The 19950-nt window shown below is 39.6% G+C and overlaps 2 protein-coding genes across 3 annotated transcripts; both read left to right on the forward strand.

The window, feature by feature from the left end:
* The first annotated feature begins 676 nt into the window (after positions 1-676).
* zfyve27 (zinc finger, FYVE domain containing 27) lies at positions 677-12745 on the forward strand. 2 transcript variants are annotated; one of them, XM_044114377.1, is made up of 13 exons: positions 729-1056; positions 4053-4272; positions 4381-4451; positions 4536-4722; positions 5821-5916; positions 6534-6646; positions 6750-6868; positions 7304-7375; positions 8301-8321; positions 9882-10023; positions 10142-10188; positions 10297-10378; positions 11277-12745. In XM_044114377.1, the coding sequence occupies exons 2-13, from the start codon at positions 4055-4057 to the stop codon at positions 11342-11344; spliced, it is 1236 nt and encodes a 411-aa protein (XP_043970312.1). In that variant the 5' UTR covers positions 729-1056; positions 4053-4054; the 3' UTR covers positions 11345-12745. The 2 variants fall into 2 exon arrangements, with proteins under 2 accessions (XP_043970313.1, XP_043970312.1); XM_044114378.1 differs by lacking the exon at positions 8301-8321 and having other exon boundaries at positions 677-1056.
* Positions 12746-14357: 1612 nt separating this feature from the next.
* golga7ba (golgin A7 family, member Ba) lies at positions 14358-19514 on the forward strand. Its single transcript, XM_044114405.1, has 5 exons — positions 14358-14467; positions 15384-15509; positions 17021-17173; positions 17273-17374; positions 17996-19514. Exons 1-5 carry the CDS (start codon positions 14456-14458, stop codon positions 18077-18079), a joined length of 477 nt encoding a protein of 158 aa, XP_043970340.1. The 5' UTR covers positions 14358-14455; the 3' UTR covers positions 18080-19514.
* Positions 19515-19950: the final 436 nt, after the last annotated feature.

Here is a 19950-nt window from a genome sequence, read left to right on the forward strand (position 1 = left end):
TGCAATGGGATTCAGATCAGGACTTGTAGATGGCCAATTCATAACAGTCCAATGTTTTGCTCTTATCCATTCTTGGGTGCTTTTATCTGTGTGTCAGGTCTTTATTCTGTTGGACGACCCATTAGATAAAAAAAATCTCTGACACTAGGCAGCATTTAAGCTTCTAGAATGGCCTTGACCTTGAAAAGTAAGCTTAAATGCCATGTCTACACAAGAATGCCAGCCAGCACAAATGAACGCTACCAATTTGGACAATAAAATGCTGGAAGTTTATCATGGTTTCTTTGCAACTTGACACACATTATTTACCCAAATATTGATTTGTGAGGCTGTGTGTGTCTGTGCTTGTTGCTGGTGTCAATCTAGGTACAGCTAAGTTTCCTGGCAGATTTTGATGTAAGGATAATAATGTCTTATTGAACCAACATTTTTATTTTCTGAAATAACTCGTGATTTAATGGTTAGAATGTAAATAAAATCGTACTTTTCTATCTATCTATCTATCTATCTATCTATCTATCTATCTATCTATCTATCTATCTATCTATCTATCTATCTATCTATCTATCTATCTATCTATCTATCTATCTATCTATCTATCTATCTATCTATCTATCTATCTATCTATCTATCTATCTATCTATCTATCTATCTATCTATCTATCTATCTATCTGTTGAAATTGATGATTTTGCTCTGTGATCGACTCTTCTGTACTGATCAACAACGTTTTCTGCTATCGACTATTCATCCTGGATTAGAATGGGAAGCGAACGTTCTCTGAACAACACCGAGCTAACAAAGATAGCCGCTCCCATTAACTAACCAGAAACCGGTGGTTTTTGTTGTCTTCCCCCCTCTGTGGCGGTTTTGACGAGCCAGACTGTTCGGACGGACTGTCTGGAGTCATGGTCCCGGAGCTGGTCGAGTTTGGAGGCTCTTCCTCACTCCCCAATCTCATGATGTCGGTGGATTTTGTTAGTTACGCCTGAGCTCCTCTCTCTTCTCCTCCGCAGCAGCTGCTGCTGCTGCTGCTCCTGGACTTTCTCTGCTCACAGTGAGTTATTGTCTACTCCTACCTCATATTTTAAGTTATGTGAAACAAGAAATGCTCCCACATTCGTGTTATTATGTAATGTTCCGTGCTCTCCATTCAGAGTTCACTTTCCTGTTTTGACCACATCTCTCTCGGGCCACAGCAGCTACTAGCATCAATTGTTTGAGCTGCCTGCTCATTCTGTTGTGACTCTGTTGGAAGTATTCGTGTTTTAAAAGGAGTCTGCTGCTCAAGCACGTTTTCAAAGGCTGAACTATTTCTATCTCATCGGAATCCACTTCCACTGTTTGTCATTTTCAGCGTTCTTCATCCTTTTAACACTTTTGGTCACGTTTCTTGATTGTGATCTACCAAAACTAGATAGTGAATGTGTTAAAAAGTAAGTCATTTTTTAAAAGTTTTCTACAAATAATAAGTCTGCAAAGTGCGACCTGCTTTTGTTTATTCATCCACTAGAAAGTAATGCATTTCTGGCAAATCAGCCGCAAGTTGTAGGTAGTTTATTTTTTTTATTTTTTATTTTTATATCAGCTTTGAACATCAGACCTTTTGTTTTGGTCATTCTTTAAAATAATAACTCTAATCTTGTCACAGATTATCACTTGGAAGTCTCACAGACTTTGACTAGGTCATTCTAACATATGCTTTGATCCTAGTTATTCCATTTTTACCTCTGGCTAAATGCTTGCAGCCGTCATGCTGCCTGAAGCCAAGCCTCTGCCTCAGTCCGAAATCTTTTGTAGCAGTCTAAACTACATAAAACCTTTGACCTTTTTCCCTGTACCTGCAAACCACACATGGCAATTTGCAATCAAAAAGTTTAATTCTGCTCTCATCTGACTAAAGCGTCACATTCTTCTCATGTTTGCGGTGTTGTCCAGCACAAATGGGATTTTTAAAGAAAATAAAAAAAATTAGTTTTTTTTTAAAAAATTTTTTCAATTAGATTCCATTTATTTATATAGCACCAATTGACAACACAATTCTTCTCACCAGTCCATTAGGGTAATATTTGTGGAGGACTCTACAAGTCTGTTCAACTGGTCCTTCCACCTGAGCTCTGGATTGCTGTAGCTACTCCAGTGTTACCATGGACATCTTGGTTGGCTTGTCTGACAATTGGCTTTGTTGAACATCATGACGATTTATTTCATTTCTTGTTTTTAAATGATAAGGACTCAATTTCCTCTGGAAATACAGACTGCTAGTGTTTTGAATCAAATCTGTAATTTTAAAAATCTGATTTTTGTTCAGTTTGACGGGCCTAATTCTCTCCTTGTCCAGCCTGGTTGTTTAGCACATTGTCCAAACCTTTTGTCATGTGGCCAAGCTCGTCAGGCATAAACAAATATAATTTAAAAGTACTAAAAGCACCAAAATATTGTGATTTTTTTTTTTACTTACTCAATCATAAACTAAGCATGAACAATTTAATTAAACAAAGTAATCAGATTACATTGCAGGAATGAGATCATTGATCCAGAACTTAACCAGATGTTAGTTCAAGGTACTTTGAGTCAGATGACTTATTGCTTTTCAGCTATGCACCATTCTCCAGCTTTAAACTGGAGCTGCACAATCAAATTGCAATTGTCGCATGCGCTGGGAAATAAGGACTTAAAATTTTACCACACCATTTAGTGGTATTTATTGAAAAACGATTTTTTTCTAAAATGACGACTTCCGTCTTTTTTTTTTTTTAGGCAGTTGTGTGTGTGTCTATGACTGGATATAACTGCAGTCAAAGCCTCACGAACTCCAACACTACTCTTAATTAACATCTATTTTGAAAAGGGCTTCTTCAGTCTCATCCTGCTGCTCGGATACAGGAGCACCTTCAGCCAGAGACTCATTTATCCAAAGTACACCACAGAGCGCCACAGAAAGTCATTTCTGCCTGTTGCCATCAGGCTTTACAATGCCCAAGTCTGTGCTAATTGATTCAAATTTTTTCTGCGCTCATTTATAGGTTATTTATTGATTAATAAATTGCATGTGATTGCTTGTTATTTATTTGTTTACATCTATTCATTTTGAACTATTCACTCTTTATTATTCACTCTTAGTTTTTCTTATTTGCTTTCAACAAATAAGCAATTTCCCCTTGGGGATCAATAAAGTATATTCTATTCTATTCAGGACACCACCATGTATTTTTTTTTAATGAACTTTATTGATTATTTATTGATTTTTTTATTTTTTTTTCTCTTGAAATCAGCAGTGAAAAAATAACATGGACAAAACCTTTGATGTTTCAAGACATTATTTTCATTGTTGGTTATGATAAATTGCCACTGTTTTTATTTATTTATTTAGATTTTTACAACAATCCACAATACGATAAATGCCCATCCCCATTAGTCATGACGGTTTTACTGTCCATTCTCAAACGACTCTTTGGATGCATAATTTAGGAGGCTATAATATTTCACTAACTGCTCGTTCGATGGCCTCTGAGCAGTAGAAACCCACACAGGAACGATGCTTGCCAAAAATATATTTGGCCATTGGATGAACTTTCTCTGTTTTTTTTTGTTTGTTTGTTTGTTTTTTTTATGCTCAACTCGTTTAGATCTTGGTAACGGAGACAAGAGCTCAGGGAGAGAATGATGTTAAAATATGACTAAATTATAATCTAGACTGTTGCAATACTCTACAGCCAGAAATAACTGGAACATTGATCAACATATTTTATGTATGTTTTCTTGATGATTTTGATCATGGTTTTTGACAAAATATTAGGTTTACTGTATTATGTTTTCAAGGTGTAAATCACTTTGAACTGCCTTGTTGTTGAAATATGTGCTATGCTAACGACTTCGCCTCGACTACATTTAACTTTTGAAATGCTTTCCTTTCATTAAAGAGAAACTGCTCTAGGAAGCAACTCTTTATGACTGAGTGACTTTTGCACCATGTCAAGTTTCTTGTTTCATTGATTACATCTGTCCTGATTGTCTTTTTTTTTCTTTTTTTTTTTTCTACTCACTGCCCAGAGATGGCAATGCACAGCACTGGAGAGGGTTCAGGGGAACGGGGAGAGTTGGTGCACTCGTTATCTAAAGAGACCCCAGGCTCTCCGGATGCCTCGGAGTTGGGGAGTCCTCGCTGCCCGCCGAACTTTGACCTCCTAAACATGGTGGTGTCCTACAAGAGAATGGCTCTGTTTCTAGAACCGGTTGTGGACGCAGTGGAGCTCATTCGCTATCTGCTCGGGTATGGTCGGGTGCTTATGTCTTGAACGAGCATGTTATTGTAATTTTCCCTTTTTTTTCCCCATAGACTTCTAATTATATTTGTTTTATTTGTTTTTCCATTGCTCAGATGGAAGATGCCGGTGTGCTCTCTTCTTGTGTGTGTGTTCCTTAATGTCTTCTTTTGCACAATTACTGAAGGTATGATGGCATAAATAATAACAGTAAATAGTTGTTGTGCATTTTAATAATTGATAAAACAGTTTTTTTTCCCTCTGGTGTCAGCTGGCTGGTTCATAGTGAGCGTGGTGGCAGTTTCGACGCCTGCTGCCCTGGGTTACCTGCAGGACAGGTGCGGGAGCAGAGCGTCAGACGCGGAGCTCCAGAAGAGACGATATCACGCTGTGCATCGTAGAGACCTGCAGACAGTGAATCTCACCAAACAGGAGGCCATGCTGGAAATCAAAGACCTGTAAGATACAAAGTGCTGGTTTGCAGTTAATGACCGTGTAATCTTTAGCCTATCGATTTAATAAGTATTGGTCAGATCCGAGGCTCAGGATCTCCTACGCAATCTTTGTTTTGGTTCCTGGTATTTGTTCCAGTCCCTTAAGGTGATTCATTTACCAAAAGCAAGTCCCAGTCCAATACAACATCAAAGTTAACAAAACCAAAGCAGTGAATATGCTTAAAACCCCCCAAAAGATTACATTTGATTTATATTAGGTGACCTCATTAGTATTGTGATTTTTGTCCCACTGACTCTACAAAGTCGCTCTCTTCTGTTTTTCTCGACTGCAGCAGATATTTTGTCCCAGTTGGACTTTCTGCATCAAAACCACTCCAGCAGTGGGTCAACTGGGTCAGGAAAACTACTCCAATGTTTCGAGAAAGCAAAACCTGAAATGCTAGAAGGTTTTATTGTTGGGTAGTTTGCTAAATGGCTAAGCTAATACTAGCCTTTTGTCTCTGTATTTTGATCTGACTCATTGTGCAGGTTCTGTTAATCCTGTGGCAAAACTTACTGAAAACACTGGTTTTGTGTGGCATAAACTTATTGTTTCACTTTGGACATCATAATGTTTTAACGAGAAAAGTTTCGGCTGCTTTATGTGCAGCTCTCCTCCACGCGAAGGGATAGTGCACAGGCACAAAGAGAGCTGCAGTAACCACTACAGTCTCACTGGGGAGTTTTATTGTAAAGGGTGAAAATATTTTTTCATTGTTTGTGTAAAACCCAGAGTCATTAAGTCAAGAAAGAGGTTGGTTGGATGCAGGGTTGTGATATCTTTAGTAAATATTGGGGAGATTTAATGCTGTTGAAGCTTAGGCAAAATATGCACCTGCACATCTGTACGCAGTAACATTCGTGCATCAAACAACGTTCATCATAGTTTCTCAACTGAAGCCTGTCTGTGCTCCGTAGGTTCTTTTACTAGCAACACTACTCCACGCAGTGACCTTGCATATTTTTACCACAACATTCATTTGCATCTAATCTAGTAATAACTGCTTCTTTTAGTAGCCGGTTACATTTTTGTTTCTGTTTTGTGTTTACTGTCCCCAACAGGTTAAAGCACCTGGATGAAATGTTGTCCTCTGCTTGTCAGTCAGCAGAAGCTATTTATAAGGTCTTATACTGGGATGATCATGCCACATCATCAAGGTGTGTGTGCGCACTAACACCCACACACAAATGCATGTATCACTGCATGTGATTCAGCCGTTTTTCTTCAGCAGACTGAGCCTTGGAACCGTCAATATTGAAATAGTACTGTAATTGCAATATATTACATATCTTGCGCTTTATGGGAGATTTGTACCCGAGTTTGAAATTTGTTTTTTTGGGATTTTTTTGTAAGAAAAAAAAAATGGCCATACCTTTTCTGTGTCCCATGGTCTAAACCTTTTTTTATATATGATCTTACTTATGTACCTATTTACTTATGTATGAATTTAAATACTAAACTTACTTGCGTTCAAACGTATGATGAACTTATGTATGAACGTTCTTACTTTGCTTATGGCCTTACTTCTTTACAAACTTAATTGCATCTAAATTTATTTACCTGCAAACTTACCTGTGAACACACAAACCTACTCCTTTATAAACTTACTTCTTTTCGAACTTATTTACAAACACGCAAATTACTTCAAAACAAAATTTGTAGTATATTCAAAACGAATAATTGTATTTAAACGTTAAAGTTGGGTCAAAATTGACTGAATACCGAGTCGGAGGTCAAAACTGTTGTCTGATTCTTCCGTTGTTCCTCCTGCCAGGTTTTATGGTGCAGTGCTGATAATGGTGTGTCTGCTGTATGTGGCTCCTTTGGGCTGGGTGTTTGCTGGGCTTAACAGTATTGTCTTCCTGTGGAACAGCGACTTCTACAGAGGTTGGTCCATTCATACACATTTAACAATAACTCTTGGGATGGGTTTGACTTTTCTTTTCTTTTTTTTTCTTTTTTTTTATGTTTCATTGACGTGTGTTTTCAGTTTTATTGGACCTCAGGAACCTGTTTCACTTGGGTCAGACGCAGACCTTAGAGGGGTTGAGTGAGGAGCAGGAACCTGCCAACACGGCGGACCAGACTCCAACCCCAACCAGCCTGGAGGTGAGATTACAGAAAAATGTGACAGTTTCAGATGTTGGTGATTTGCGGTAAAACCAGCCGCAACCGTAAGCTTCTTATTCTGTCTACCATGTGTACCGAACCCATCGTATTTAATGTAGTGCAAATCCTTAGATTGACATGGATGGTACCTTGTCATTCATGTTTATTTTATTTTTTTCTCATATAAACCGAATGGACATTTCCTCAGATTAGTCTAGAGACAATAAGGCAACAGACAACACAAAGCGTCACTGTTGACATTAATTTGTGTGCTTATTTTTTAATTTATCTATTGTGATCTCCGTTTAATCTCTACTGTCCAGGGGGCTGGGCTGATTCTGGGGGCAACAGGCTTTTAGAAGATGTCTGCATAACAGTGGTCATGTTTGCTTGTGTGTGTGTGTGTGTGTGTGTGTGTGTGTGTGTTTTCAACAGGACCTCTCTCCTGGCAGCATAGAAGAAGCAGAGGAGGCTGAGCCAGATGATGAGTTCAAAGATGCAATCGAGGTGAAATGTCATGCTGATATTTGAAGATCCAGTTCCCTTTCTTGCTGAGGCTGTAATCCCACAGTCTGTCATGACAAAGAATTTGCCTGGACAATCCCATTTTCAGATAATCCCCAGACACAGAACTGAACATTTCTGGCTGCAGTTAAAGAGACATCCAAGCACTTAGAGAAACATAATCAGTCAGGTAGTCGCACAGTTTACATGCTGCACAGTTAGGACATGTTATTTCTTTCTAGTATAATTTTAACCTTACATTGTAATCTTGCTTCATTCAAATGTTTTAAGCAAAAGATAAACAGTTGAACAAGAAGTTAATAAAATTACAGGAAGGTTACATAAACGAATGAATGAGCCACGCTTAACACAGCGCAATACTGCTGCTATTCTTGAATATCTCAGTAAAATAGCTCTGCAGGGGCCAACCTTAGTCGCTGTTCCTGTGATTTGTGCACATGTGTGACAAAAGGCATCACATTTCATGTTTGCACAAGCCCTAAATAACCTTCTTGTCTTTCGTTAGTTGACACAAATTCAACCCCTGCATCAAATGTTAAATATTAGGCTTTTAGGGGCTGATGGTATTATTATTTTTTGACTTGATTTGAAATTTGACCTGCTGAGCAAGAAGGAGCGTTGATTTGCTATCAGTCACTGGCTTAATTGATTGGTGCATCAGTAACACATGTCTATGACTGATGTGGCTCAGACAGATTTTAATGTAAGGATACCATTAAAATCTTCATTTGTTCTGTTAAAGCATATGAAAGAAGCCTGATTTTTATTACATTCAACATTCTGGAGTATTTTCTTAATTTTCCAACACATATTTTGAAAATAGCCTACATTTACCACTCGTTTTGGAAATGAAAAGCTCTGATGATTCCTCCTACTTTTTCCCCCTCATGCTGTCCTTTTGACTCAGGAAAGTTCAGTTGCTCTGCAGGTGAGTTTTCCCCACTTTTGAAAATCCTCCACAAGCAAAACGTCACGTGTCGTGTGTGACCTTGTGTGGTGGTTGATTCTGCCTTCAAAAGCATGGCTGTTCTCTGAAGTTGTTCTCATGTGTTGTTCTGTTTCCTAACAAGGAAACCCCTTTGCTCTTATTGGTAAGTGGATTCCATCCACCCATGAGGCACATTAGTGAAATCAGCTTTTCTCCTCCATCCAATTTATTAAAGCATCCTCATTAAGGATCGTCAGTGTCAGTATGCTTTTGCAACTGAAAGCATATTATGGGATGTTATGACATACATTAACATGTATGCATGAGTCTGTGCATTGCAAAACATTTTAGGGATGCACTGATGTTTAAACGTAGGCCAAAATTAGCATTGCTCTCACGGCCGATAACTGATCTTGGCCAATATTTTACATATTATTTAATAGATTTTGCTGCCCCTTTTGACACTATGGAAAACATTACTACTCTCCAATGAATGTCACAGTCAAATGTCCAAGCAAACGCCACCCGATATTAACATCAGCCACTTTTTATTTATTGGACTGATACCAGTATTTTATAAATTGACCAATAACAATGTAAATGCCGATTGTGCATCCCTAATATGGTTCCGTTTATTTTTTGAGAACCTGACATGGCTTCCTGCTCTGTTTCAGTGAACTCTGCTGACCCGCTGATGTCTGACGGTTTATTATTTATTTTTTACAGCTGTGTCAAAAGAATAGCAGTCTGTCATCACTTCAATCAAAATAAACATTTTTGGAGATATTACATTTATACATGAGAAATAATCTCCTTCTAGGTGTAGTAGAGTAAACCTCAAAGGATCCAGCAGTCATTACGTTGCCAGCTGCATTACACGAACACTTACCTCAGAGTGCTGCAGCTGTCAGAAGAAGCTAATGCAATGTCAGGCAATTGGCAAGACGTTTTGTTGTTGCGTAGCCTAAGAACCAATCTATTGGTCTAGGAGAAAAATGTTATGAACTGGTGAAAGCATGGTTGTTTATTGGATCTTGGGCCGTAGAGAGATGATCAGATGACCTTCTAACACAGATTTCAAGCCTCGGTGCAGGTGAAGCAACCTATAAAAACTAATGTTGACCAGTGTCGGAGTAAATTTCCTTCAACTGTGTTTTTCAACAAGATACCATTGTTGAAAAACACACGGCAGTAAAGAGAGCAGCATCCTGGTTCCAGAACAATGTTAGCATTATTGTGGGATCAGAGTAATCTCAATACGTTAATCTAATATAAAATTTACAGGCCCAAAATATTGATTCCTTTCATGACTTTGAGCTCATTATAAGACTAATGCATGTGCTGTGTGTATTTGCACTGTAAATGCATGGATTCTTAGGTTCAATTATTACATACGTTTGTGGTCTTACTAGCTATACTGAAGCTGCTACATTTTTTCAAACATCAGTGATTGTTGAAGCAATCGTTTTTGACTGAATTTAATCTGGAAGGAGTACATAAAAACTCAGGTTTCAGAAGTTAGGATAACAATTTTTCAATTTCTTTTTTCATCTTCCGAAGGAGGATGACGAGGGACCTCTTGGCGCTCCTGAATATGACACAGTTTCTGAGAACGGCTTCTTGAGTCGAAATGAACCGATCCGCAGCAAGGTGTCCAAACTGACGGAGAGACTCCGGAAACGCTACCCTGCCACCAGCATGGGTCAGTCTGCTCTGACTCCTCTTCTGGGCCTTTTTTCCCCCCCACTTTTAGACCTCATTGATAGTGAAGAAAAACCTTAGTGCATCAACTTTTCATTTTTCTCTCTTTATCTCCAAAGGCAACTGTTCCAGCTGCAATGCCGTCTTCTCAGTATTGAAGAAGAGGGTGAGACTGAAATTTTCCCTTTAAATGTTTTAGCTTTTACATCATTAACTATTCTACCTGAATCAATTCCCTGGCTCTAAATTGAACTAACGTGTCTTTATGTTGTAGAGAAACTGCAGCAACTGTGGCAACAGCTTCTGCTCCCGATGCTGTTCCTACAAGGTGCCGAGATCCTTCATGGGGGCAACAGGTAATAATAATAATAACAATAATACACACAGTCATGTTTGCATTAATTATGATGGAGTAAAATGTTCTTAACATGGTGGTTTAAAAAACAGGTTTGCCAGTTTGAACACAAGTTGTCACAGGTTTAAAGAACCCTGTGACAACCAAAAAAAATAAAAAATCTTAAAATTGAGCACAGGTCTTAAATTTTGTCCTGACAGGATTTTTTTATTTAGTTTTTCTTTTAGGGGACATTTCTGTTAGGAAAAGTTTGAGTCACACACAAAACATCTTTATTGCATGCTGTAATTAGAGACTGTTGAGGCTAACGCTAGCTAGCTGCTAATATATATCTGTTCTAACTTGCTAGCTATCATATTTGCATCGCCATTTGGTAATGTAGCACCAATTAGCTGGATGACATGCGTTTGGTTCTGGCTGGCTCCTGCTGCCAACCTATATGAGGCTAGGTGCAGAAAAATGTTTAAGCTAGGCACTACGGCGGTTAAAGCTGTAGAGAGTGAGTAAGCTAAAGGTGGGTCCACTGTTTTTGCTGCGCTTGATTGTAATGCAGCCAGTTCCCCCCCAACCATACCTTATATTTGTAGTGTTTTGTTCTGTATTAAAAAGTCTCTCTTGCAGATGCTCTGATTTAAGCAGTTGTCTCTGATTTAAGTCCTCTGGCGCTACTGCGACTTTTAGGGGCATTTATGTTCCCAACAACCTGAATCTAATAGCAGACTTCAGAAGTCTGGTAATGAGTCATTCATTTGATCCAGGTTAGAGCCTGTATGCGTGTAAAAGTTGCAGGACGAAAGGTTCGGAGGACCACAGTCAGAGACGCCTTCATGCGAGTTGATTCCAGTTGCTGTTTATTCTTCCTGCTGTGACTCATCGTCTGCTTCCTGTTTCTGTTCCAGCTCCAGAGGCGCAGAGAGAGACCGTGTTTGTGTGCGCTACCTGTTACTCCATTCTCAAGTTACAATGAGACGGCAATCGGATTTTTGTCTCCAGAGTCCTTCACTGAAACCCAAACCTACATGCTTCGGTTGTGTAGTAAAGGCTCGTACACGCTGTCCAGATAATTTCCCACGTGGAACTCCAGGACCCTCCTGACTTTACCAGCTGCCATCCCTCTGTAAACGTCTCATGTGGCTTGTGGGATTGCTCCTGTAGTGTGTTTTTAGATGTTTCCTGCTAAATCTGTCAGTAATTGCAGTTGGACTTCATGAGTCTTTAAGGGTTGACGCAGATCATTGTGGGTTCTCAGTCAAAGGAACCTACATTTATATTTCTCTCTAAGCTGAGAGAAGTATAAATGCCAAAACCCAACAGGATGGATACCTTGGTTTAGGTTTTTAATCTGCTTTACGTTTCCTGTCCTGCGGGGCAGATGAGTCGTACTGAGAGGAATTCTGCATAAGAACAAAGTGAGGGGTGTTCTGTAAATGTGAGATGCTTTTGGATGAATTTCCAAAGTGGACAAAACTGGAGTCGGCTCGGCGCGTTCAAATTAATGATGGATTAAAGTTCTGCGTCTAGCTTCGGCCAGTTAATGTGGAGATCACATAGTGTTGCTCAGTTATCATATTTTGTTGGCTAACCTGAACTCACAGGGGTAATTTATTCCTAAACATTTAGAAGAAACGCACTGTGTTTCAGACGTGGTCCTGCTCCTGGAGTAGTGCCTGTGATCCGAGGAAAAACATGTGGAATCAGAAAAAGCACAACGTTAAACAGAACAAAAACTTTTTCAAAATAACTATCTACTTGTTGCCGCCTTCTGGTTTTATTGCTTCCGTGTGGGTAAAAGCGCTTGTCGACGTGCCGCAGCAGCATAGAAATCTCCAGACCTCTGAAGCTTCTCTCTGGACTGAACGGACTCTGGTCTAACTGGATGAAAGTCCCAGATTCCACCTGAAACATTTACCACAGCCTCACTCTCTCTTGCAAGCAGGACTTGACTTGAAGAACTGACGTTGTGTCGCGGTGAAGAGTCGATTTTTAATCAGACACAGATGATTGTAACTGTTTGCTTTGCTTTTATGGTAATTATATACATACTCTGTTATTGTAATATGTTCTGTTTGTTCTATATCTAATATATTTAATTTAAAACTCCAGAAAGTGCAGATTTTTATTTGAACAGCTTGACTATTTGTGTTAGGGTCATGTTTTAAAGGTTTGCTTATGATATTATTGTAATAAACTCGGAAAATTTAAATGATCAAGTAGAGAAGGTTAGGGTTGGTTTTTCTTCTTCTTCATTAAAACTTTATTAGCATTAATTCTAAAACACTTGTAACCGCAGCTTCATACTGGATGTAGAATTTCTTATTACATTCCTCCCAGTTTTTAGCACAAGAATTAAACTTTATTTTGAATTTTATTACTGTAGAGTTCTTTTCTTTCCTGAAAAGCAGTATACACATATAATCAGTTTCTCTTTTTAATGCTAGATGGCCTAATTTTGGCAGGTTGTATTTTTACGTAACTGAAAGGTTTGGGTCCAATCTTTAAAGGCAGTTTGTCTTTTAACTGAGCTATAATGTCGGTACCAAGCAGTGGTGTTTCCATAAATGTTCCTACTTTTATAAACACTTTTGTTATGTCATAAAATAGGCCCCATGCCTTTAATTGTTGATATGAGTAAAATAGTTTGATGTAACATTGCATCTAGGTTCACTTCCTGTTGTGGACAGATGGGGTCATCTGTTGTAACGTATGCTCTGCTCTGGTCTGTCCTGGTGAAGAAAGACCGAAGCCTAAAAGAAAGGCTCTCTTTATCAGGGTGTCTGCGTCCTAAAAAGTCTTAAATTCACATATCTAAAAATTAAGACCTTAAAATATCTTAAATTAATTAGAAAATATGTACGTTGGTCTAAAATACACTAATCCTAAATTTTGTTGTGGCAGGACTATTTGATCTCGTATATTCTATCTAGTTTATTTTTCTCGCAGGAGCAAAACTCTGACATTCTGTTCTGTGACTTGAGGTGGTTGTGGCTACCGCTAAGTAGCTAGCAAGCTCTTTTGCGTCCATCACAAATGTAAATTTATTGCCAGTTGGTTAGACAACGTTGGCCTTCGCCTCTGGCTCACTTCCGTTGCCAGCCCATACAATATTACTATACAATATCTGTGCAACAAAGCTTGAATAAAATATTATATTTTCTTCTGTACTTTTCCACAATAATATCAGCCTTAAATGTAATTTATAGTGATCATTAAAAAAGCCTTAAATTTGAGTCGGTGAAACCTGCAGCAACCCTGTTTACTTGTCTGTCTGATGTTTTGACCCTCACCTGTGACCACATAGATCAGGGACCTTAGTCTGATCTAGAGGGATGTTTGTGACAGCATCTCATAGTCAGGACCAGTTTGATGAACCAAACAACCACACGTTTCATTACTTTGTAAATCCATAAGACAAAAACCTCTCAGGGCATTGGTGGAATCTCCTCCCTGTGTTGCTTAGAAAACCGGTGGGATCTTCTTTATCTGCATCCATCAGGATAGTCCAGATTAAAATGTTCTTGTTGAAGCAGTGTTTCCAAATTCCAGTCCCTGGGGATCGCCGCCCTACATGTTTTAGGTCTTTCCCGTACACCATACACAAGTTGATGATTTCAAGGCTTTTGAAATACTTGGTGGCATGCTGAGGATGTAATCATTTGAGTCAAGTGTTCTGGCAAAGATGCATCTAAAATATGCTGGACAGGATTCCCTGAGAGCATAAGACTGTCTTCCACATTTTCACCCCTACCAAGGAACATTATTCAGAATCAGAATTGACCAGCAACATCGAAATCAGAGCATCATTAGAAAATTTTATACATATGGATGTTTTTTAAAAAGAAAACCCCCAAATTAACCAAAAACATGTGAAAATTCCTATTTTGAAATGATAAAAATAGCAGAAATCCTGTGCGAAGTTGTTCTATAATCAGCCCCACCCTTTTCAACTGTTTCTACGCTGACTCCGCCCCATTATGTTAGCCCCGCCCCCAACGTTAGGCCCCGCCCCTCGTTCCTCAGCGTCCCACTAAAGCGATTTCAGCTCCTGAAGGGATTCTTCCCCGCGTTCACGGATGGCAACATGGCGACAGAGGTAAGACGAGCAAAGCTATGTTTTCTTTTCCTCTTCGCTCAGGAACGAGACTGTATTTTTTATCATTTATCTATAAAAATAAATACAAACAGACCCCCTCCGCCCCATCCGCTGATTCGGTTAACGCGGTCAGTGAGGGCATCGGGTCTGCACACGGTCAAACTGATTTAACCGCACTTCCCCTCTTTCTGGACCGGACTGGGTCCTACATTATCACACATAGAGCTACATAGTCTTCGTTTTTATTCAAAATGACAGGAACTGTGTACGTGGTGAGGGCTAGAGCTTCGTCTGCGTGACGTGGGTCGGTAAATTTATTAGAAACTTACGGCGTGAACCCGGTCTCCCACCTCCCGCGATGTTAAGCTGTTTTGGTGAAAGCAGCTCTATTTTCCTCCACTGTTGTTCCCTTTTAATCCGGTGACAGGCCACTGTCTGCCTGCTCTGCTCTGAAACACGCAGGGAAAGCGTTCAGCACCACGGACAGAAGCCACGCCACGCAGACCTTCACCTGCCACTGTTTGTGCGGCCGGTTGTAATGTCTATCTGGCCATTTTTAAAATAAATAAATAAATAAATAAATTTTTGGTGTGTCTGCCTCATCCTGTTTCGATCTGTTTGTGAGATGTAGTGAAATGTTGCACCTCATCCCAGCCCATAGAGGAAGATGGGAGATAACCCAGCCGTGGGTGTGTGGATAAGAGAGTACGTGGCTCTCCTCCAACAGGAACGACTCCACTCACGGATTGATCGATCATCACATCCTGATTGCTCCTACCCGATCGTCCAACGTCAGCTTCTGTTTGCACACACAGGAGTGAACAGAAGCTTGATGAGCTGCACGGAGGGACAGACCTGTCCAGGCACTCACTAAGGACACACGCTGCTTCACTGTCTTGTTTTCTGTCCAACTCAGTTCCATAACCTGCAGGAGTTGAGGCACAGCGCGTCTCTTGCCAACAAGGTGTTCATCCAGAGGGACTACAGCGAAGGGACCACATGCAAGTTTCAGACCAAGTTCCCGTCTGAGCTAGAGAGCAGGGTGAGGAGAGGGTTTTCTGTCATTATTTTAGAGCAGCCAACTCTGGTCCTCCAGGCTCACTGCCCTGCATGTTTTAGGTATTTTCTTGCTTCAGTCCAGCTGATTTCAATTGATGACTGATTAACAGGTGTTTGTTGAACTGCAACCAGTTGAATCAGGCACATTAAAGCAGGGAAAACCTCTAAAACATGTAGGACAGGGTGCCTTGAGGACCAGGGTTGGGAAAAAACTGTTTCAGAGGGATCCATGAACATGTGAACAAAAACGTATGAAAAGTCCATAAATTATTATTATTATTATTATTATTATTATTATTATTATTATTATTTTGAGAAAATCTACTTTTAATTTGAGTATATTTATGCAGATGACAAAAAAAGTCACGTTAAGAAATGTTTGCTTTGACAACAAAAATCACTCGTAGCATATATTAGCTGTGTTTTCTGTCCAGATTCAGCAATTACTCATTTTCATTTCTCAATATAGTTTATGTTTAAAATTGGACGTTTTGCAGTTAATTTCATGTATTATAAGAAAATGTTTGGAAGAAAAAGAGGCCTAAATTTGTACCTAAAATTATTCAATCCCCATTTCAAATGAGGGTTACTGGCAAAATTCAAACTGTAACATACTTGCAATAATCCACTTACACAAGAATGGTTTAAATGTTGTTGTTTTTTTTTCTGATTCTTCAAGCTCCTTCAACCGCTCGAAGAGACGTCTGTGTTGGAGCACACATCTAGCCCGGTCTCATTCTCATGCTCACACGATGCAACAACTTCAATAAAAGGCATCCAGAGTGCTGAAGATAAAACTAAAAAAAAAACAACAACCCTGGACTGTAGCATTGTGTTGCTTGTTAGAAATAAGTCAAGAGAATTTCCCAAAGAGTTTAGAGATAGTCGCACTGGAAAAAGCAATGGAATGGAACACAAAAAGGCAGCAAAGGTTATGAAATGCCCCTAGACTTAAACCTGGAATCATAGTTTAGAGGCTTAAAGTTAAAGGAACAGTGGAACAGTCTGCCCAGAAAGACAAAGCTATCAACAGATGCCACAAGATTTCTGAGAACACAGGAGGTGAAGAACTTTCTAGTGACTGAAAAATGGCAGCAGGCACCGAAGTTTCAGTTTGACACACCAGTTCAGTGCTGACCCAAAAGCAGAAGAAAAGTTAGATCCAATTTTCATTCAACAAGATAAATAAGAACTTTCTTTCCTTTCTTACACAGTGACCGATATGACGTGTATTTACCCAAAGTCTCCACTCAATGCTTTGGGAAATAATGCAGAATTGCCTAGTACTAGGATTTGGATATAAGTTGTAATGCACTGATACTAGATTACTGTCATGATTCACTTAACCCTCTATGTGTGCTGAAGTGTCTAGGTTTTCTTAGTCTTATGACATATGAGCAGTGAGGGTGCAAATGGCTGCATCTCTCTCTCTCACATATTCTCCAATGTTTCTCGTCTTTCTTTAAATAAGTGCGGGTCATAATGTGTCTGCAGATTGAACTGACTCTGTTTGAGGAGACTGTGAAGACACTGAACAACTTCTACGCAGAGGCAGAAAAGATTGGAGGCCAGTCTTACCTGGAGGGCTGTCTGGCGTGTGCCACGGCTTATCTCATCTTCCTCTGCATGGAGACTCGCTATGAGAAGGTCCGATTTTTAGGTTATTTATGCATTCTAAAGGTTTAGATTGATCAGACATAAATGCCAAACAGGTTCTCACCTTTTCTTGTACAATCTGTTTGTCAGGTGTTGAAGAAAATAGCAAAGTACATTCAAGAGCAGAACGAGAAGATCTATGCTCCCAGAGGTCTGCTTATCACTGATCCTATCGAAAGGGGAATGCGTGTTGTATCCTTGCTTGCAAGTGTGCATGGATTTCCAGTTAGTATGGAGTGGGCACTCATGAGTTGGCAATAAATCTCAGTGTCGTATGAAGTGCACTGTTCAGCATTTAATGTCAACTGAACTGCTTGTTATTGCTATTAAGGTTATTGTTAAGGTTGCCGGTAAAGATGCGATTTGTTTCTTTTTTTCTTCTGCATTTCTGCATGTAGGTGATAGAAATGTTCTTTTAGCTTGTCAAAAGTACATCGGAGATTCTCAAAATCCTGCAGAATCCAGTGTCTGCATGGTAGTAAAAACCTTAGGTTGAAATACTCTGTTTTGGTCATTTATTTATAGCAAACGTATTGTGCCAAGAACTGAACCTGGTGGAACTCCCTTATGTAGGGAGAACCAACATAAACAAACAATCCAAGAATTGTTGGTTTACAAAATTATGTAAGAGGTTCAATTAACACCCAGGGAGAAATTGTATGAAAGTCTTTAAAGGATCTTAAATGTATAAAAATACAGAAATGTGTCCACAAGAGACTTTGTTGTACCGTCGATGACCATCCTAGCAACGAATTTCAAGCTACGTCACTATTTTTTTATTTATTTTTTTTGGCCCCTAACTACGTCCTCCAGATTGAGATATCCATCTACGAAGACCGAGGTTCCAGTGGCTCCAGCTCCGGCAGCAGTTCGGTTTCTGGCAGCACCGCTCGATGACTGGGCGCAGAGCTCTCCCTGCAGGAAAACTTAGGACAGTAACGGCGCTCACGTTCCAACGGCCTTCACATCCCATTTACATTCATATCGAGCACTCACCAGCCTCCATGACAATGTTTGTCACCTTGACCTGCCATCACACAGTTGTTCCACAGTAGTCAAAACACGCACGTTAGCCGTCTCAAAGATGTAAACGCGTAACAATGCACCTCAGACAGGACTCACCCACTCATTGTAACAGTAAGAAATCAAGATAAAGAAAGTGTCCCAATAAGGTACATATGCTTTTTCTTTGCACCACTTGACATGACACCAATGCAGTCTGCTGGCTAAAGAAAACCACATTTATTCTTAATTGCTTTTAATGATCCAGTTAAGAACAATTCCTTGTGCAATTGTAGCATTGGAACCAGCCTGGGGCAGTGAGGGCGGGGTCGGGGGGTGGGGGGGTGGGGGGGGGGGGGTGGGGGGGGATCCCTGTTGGTTTTCAGAGATGATACTGTACCTTTAACATTAGACAAAATGCGACCACATTTGCTCAGTGGGACTGTTCGTTTACCTTCCCGTTCCTTTAAGAACTATCCTTTACGATCTATGAATGGGATCTGCTGTCTACAGTTTCTCCATCTTTTCTTTCTGCCCTCAAAACAGAACAAACAGAAAGAAGGAGGTGCCAAGCCAAGTAGAACCATAAGCTTCACTGAACCTTTATACCTCAACTAACATCCAGTAGGTGCACAACAAACCCCAGACCCCTCACCAATTAGAAGGCTTTTCTGAACTCGTTCAAATCAACTCTTCACATTAGGAAGGGTTTTATTTTAACGTCAGGTTTTCCGTTATTCAACCTGACTCCAGAGGTAGCTGTATTCAGTGTGACGCCACGCTAAAGTTCACTTGCCAAAAGCTCAGTTTACCAGGGTCGAGCATTTCTTCCCGTTTTACCTCCGATGTTTTCCACACTGCCTGAAAGCAGATGAATGTCAACCCACTCTAGTATGCAATGTAGCATATCTTCTGTACTTTTCACTCTTTACGCCTGCATTTCCTTTGCTGGACATGGAGACGCCTGCAAAAATGTGAGAACTACCCTGTTCAGTTTCAGCGAGAGAGGCGGACTCTTCCTAAGTGTAGATCATGCAAGGGCTCACTGTGAGTTACGTCTGGACGTAAGGAGAGAAAGAACAGGTCAAAACGTCTTCCTGAATATTACTTTCTCATTTCAAAAATACACCTGCCATTTCTTGATTCAAACTTCCAAAGAACCGTAACTGCCAAAAAGAAAAAAGAAAAAAGAAAAATAAAAGCTCATAAATTTGAATGTCACTTTTATTTTCATGATGTTTTCAGAAAGTACAAGTTTTCATACTGCTTGTTTACTACATGTGGCATAAAGGTCAAACCAAAAGGTGTCAAATAAACTGTTTCATCACAACCTTTGTAGTTCGTCTTGTTATTCATCTGTATTTTAATTGAGTTTTAGTTGTCAAATCATAACTCGACGGATGAGAAGTCAACACTGAATCCAAGCAGCTTCTTGATGAGTTTTATATTATTATGTGATATCAAGACTAAAATAACAGCAACAGGAAGATTAATTTTAGATTTGCCGGGCTTTCATTTGACTAGCATTGTTTTTGCTCTTTCAAAGCTGCATGATTTAAAGATGTTATCTGGTGCTGTCTGTTTAAAAAAACAAACAAAAAAAAAAACCAGTTCACCGCGAGTAAAAATACAAGTAATTAAGTTTGAATGCCCTCAAGATTTTGTCTTATTTGTTCATGTACTTGAAGTTTGCTTACACAAGTTCGCTTCTAAGTAAAAGCCACTAGATGTTTAAATTCCCTTTTTCATTATTCAGTTATGATTAA

Source organism: Gambusia affinis, linkage group LG04, assembly GCF_019740435.1.
Source record: "Gambusia affinis linkage group LG04, SWU_Gaff_1.0, whole genome shotgun sequence".
Classification (NCBI taxonomy): domain Eukaryota; kingdom Metazoa; phylum Chordata; class Actinopteri; order Cyprinodontiformes; family Poeciliidae; genus Gambusia; species Gambusia affinis.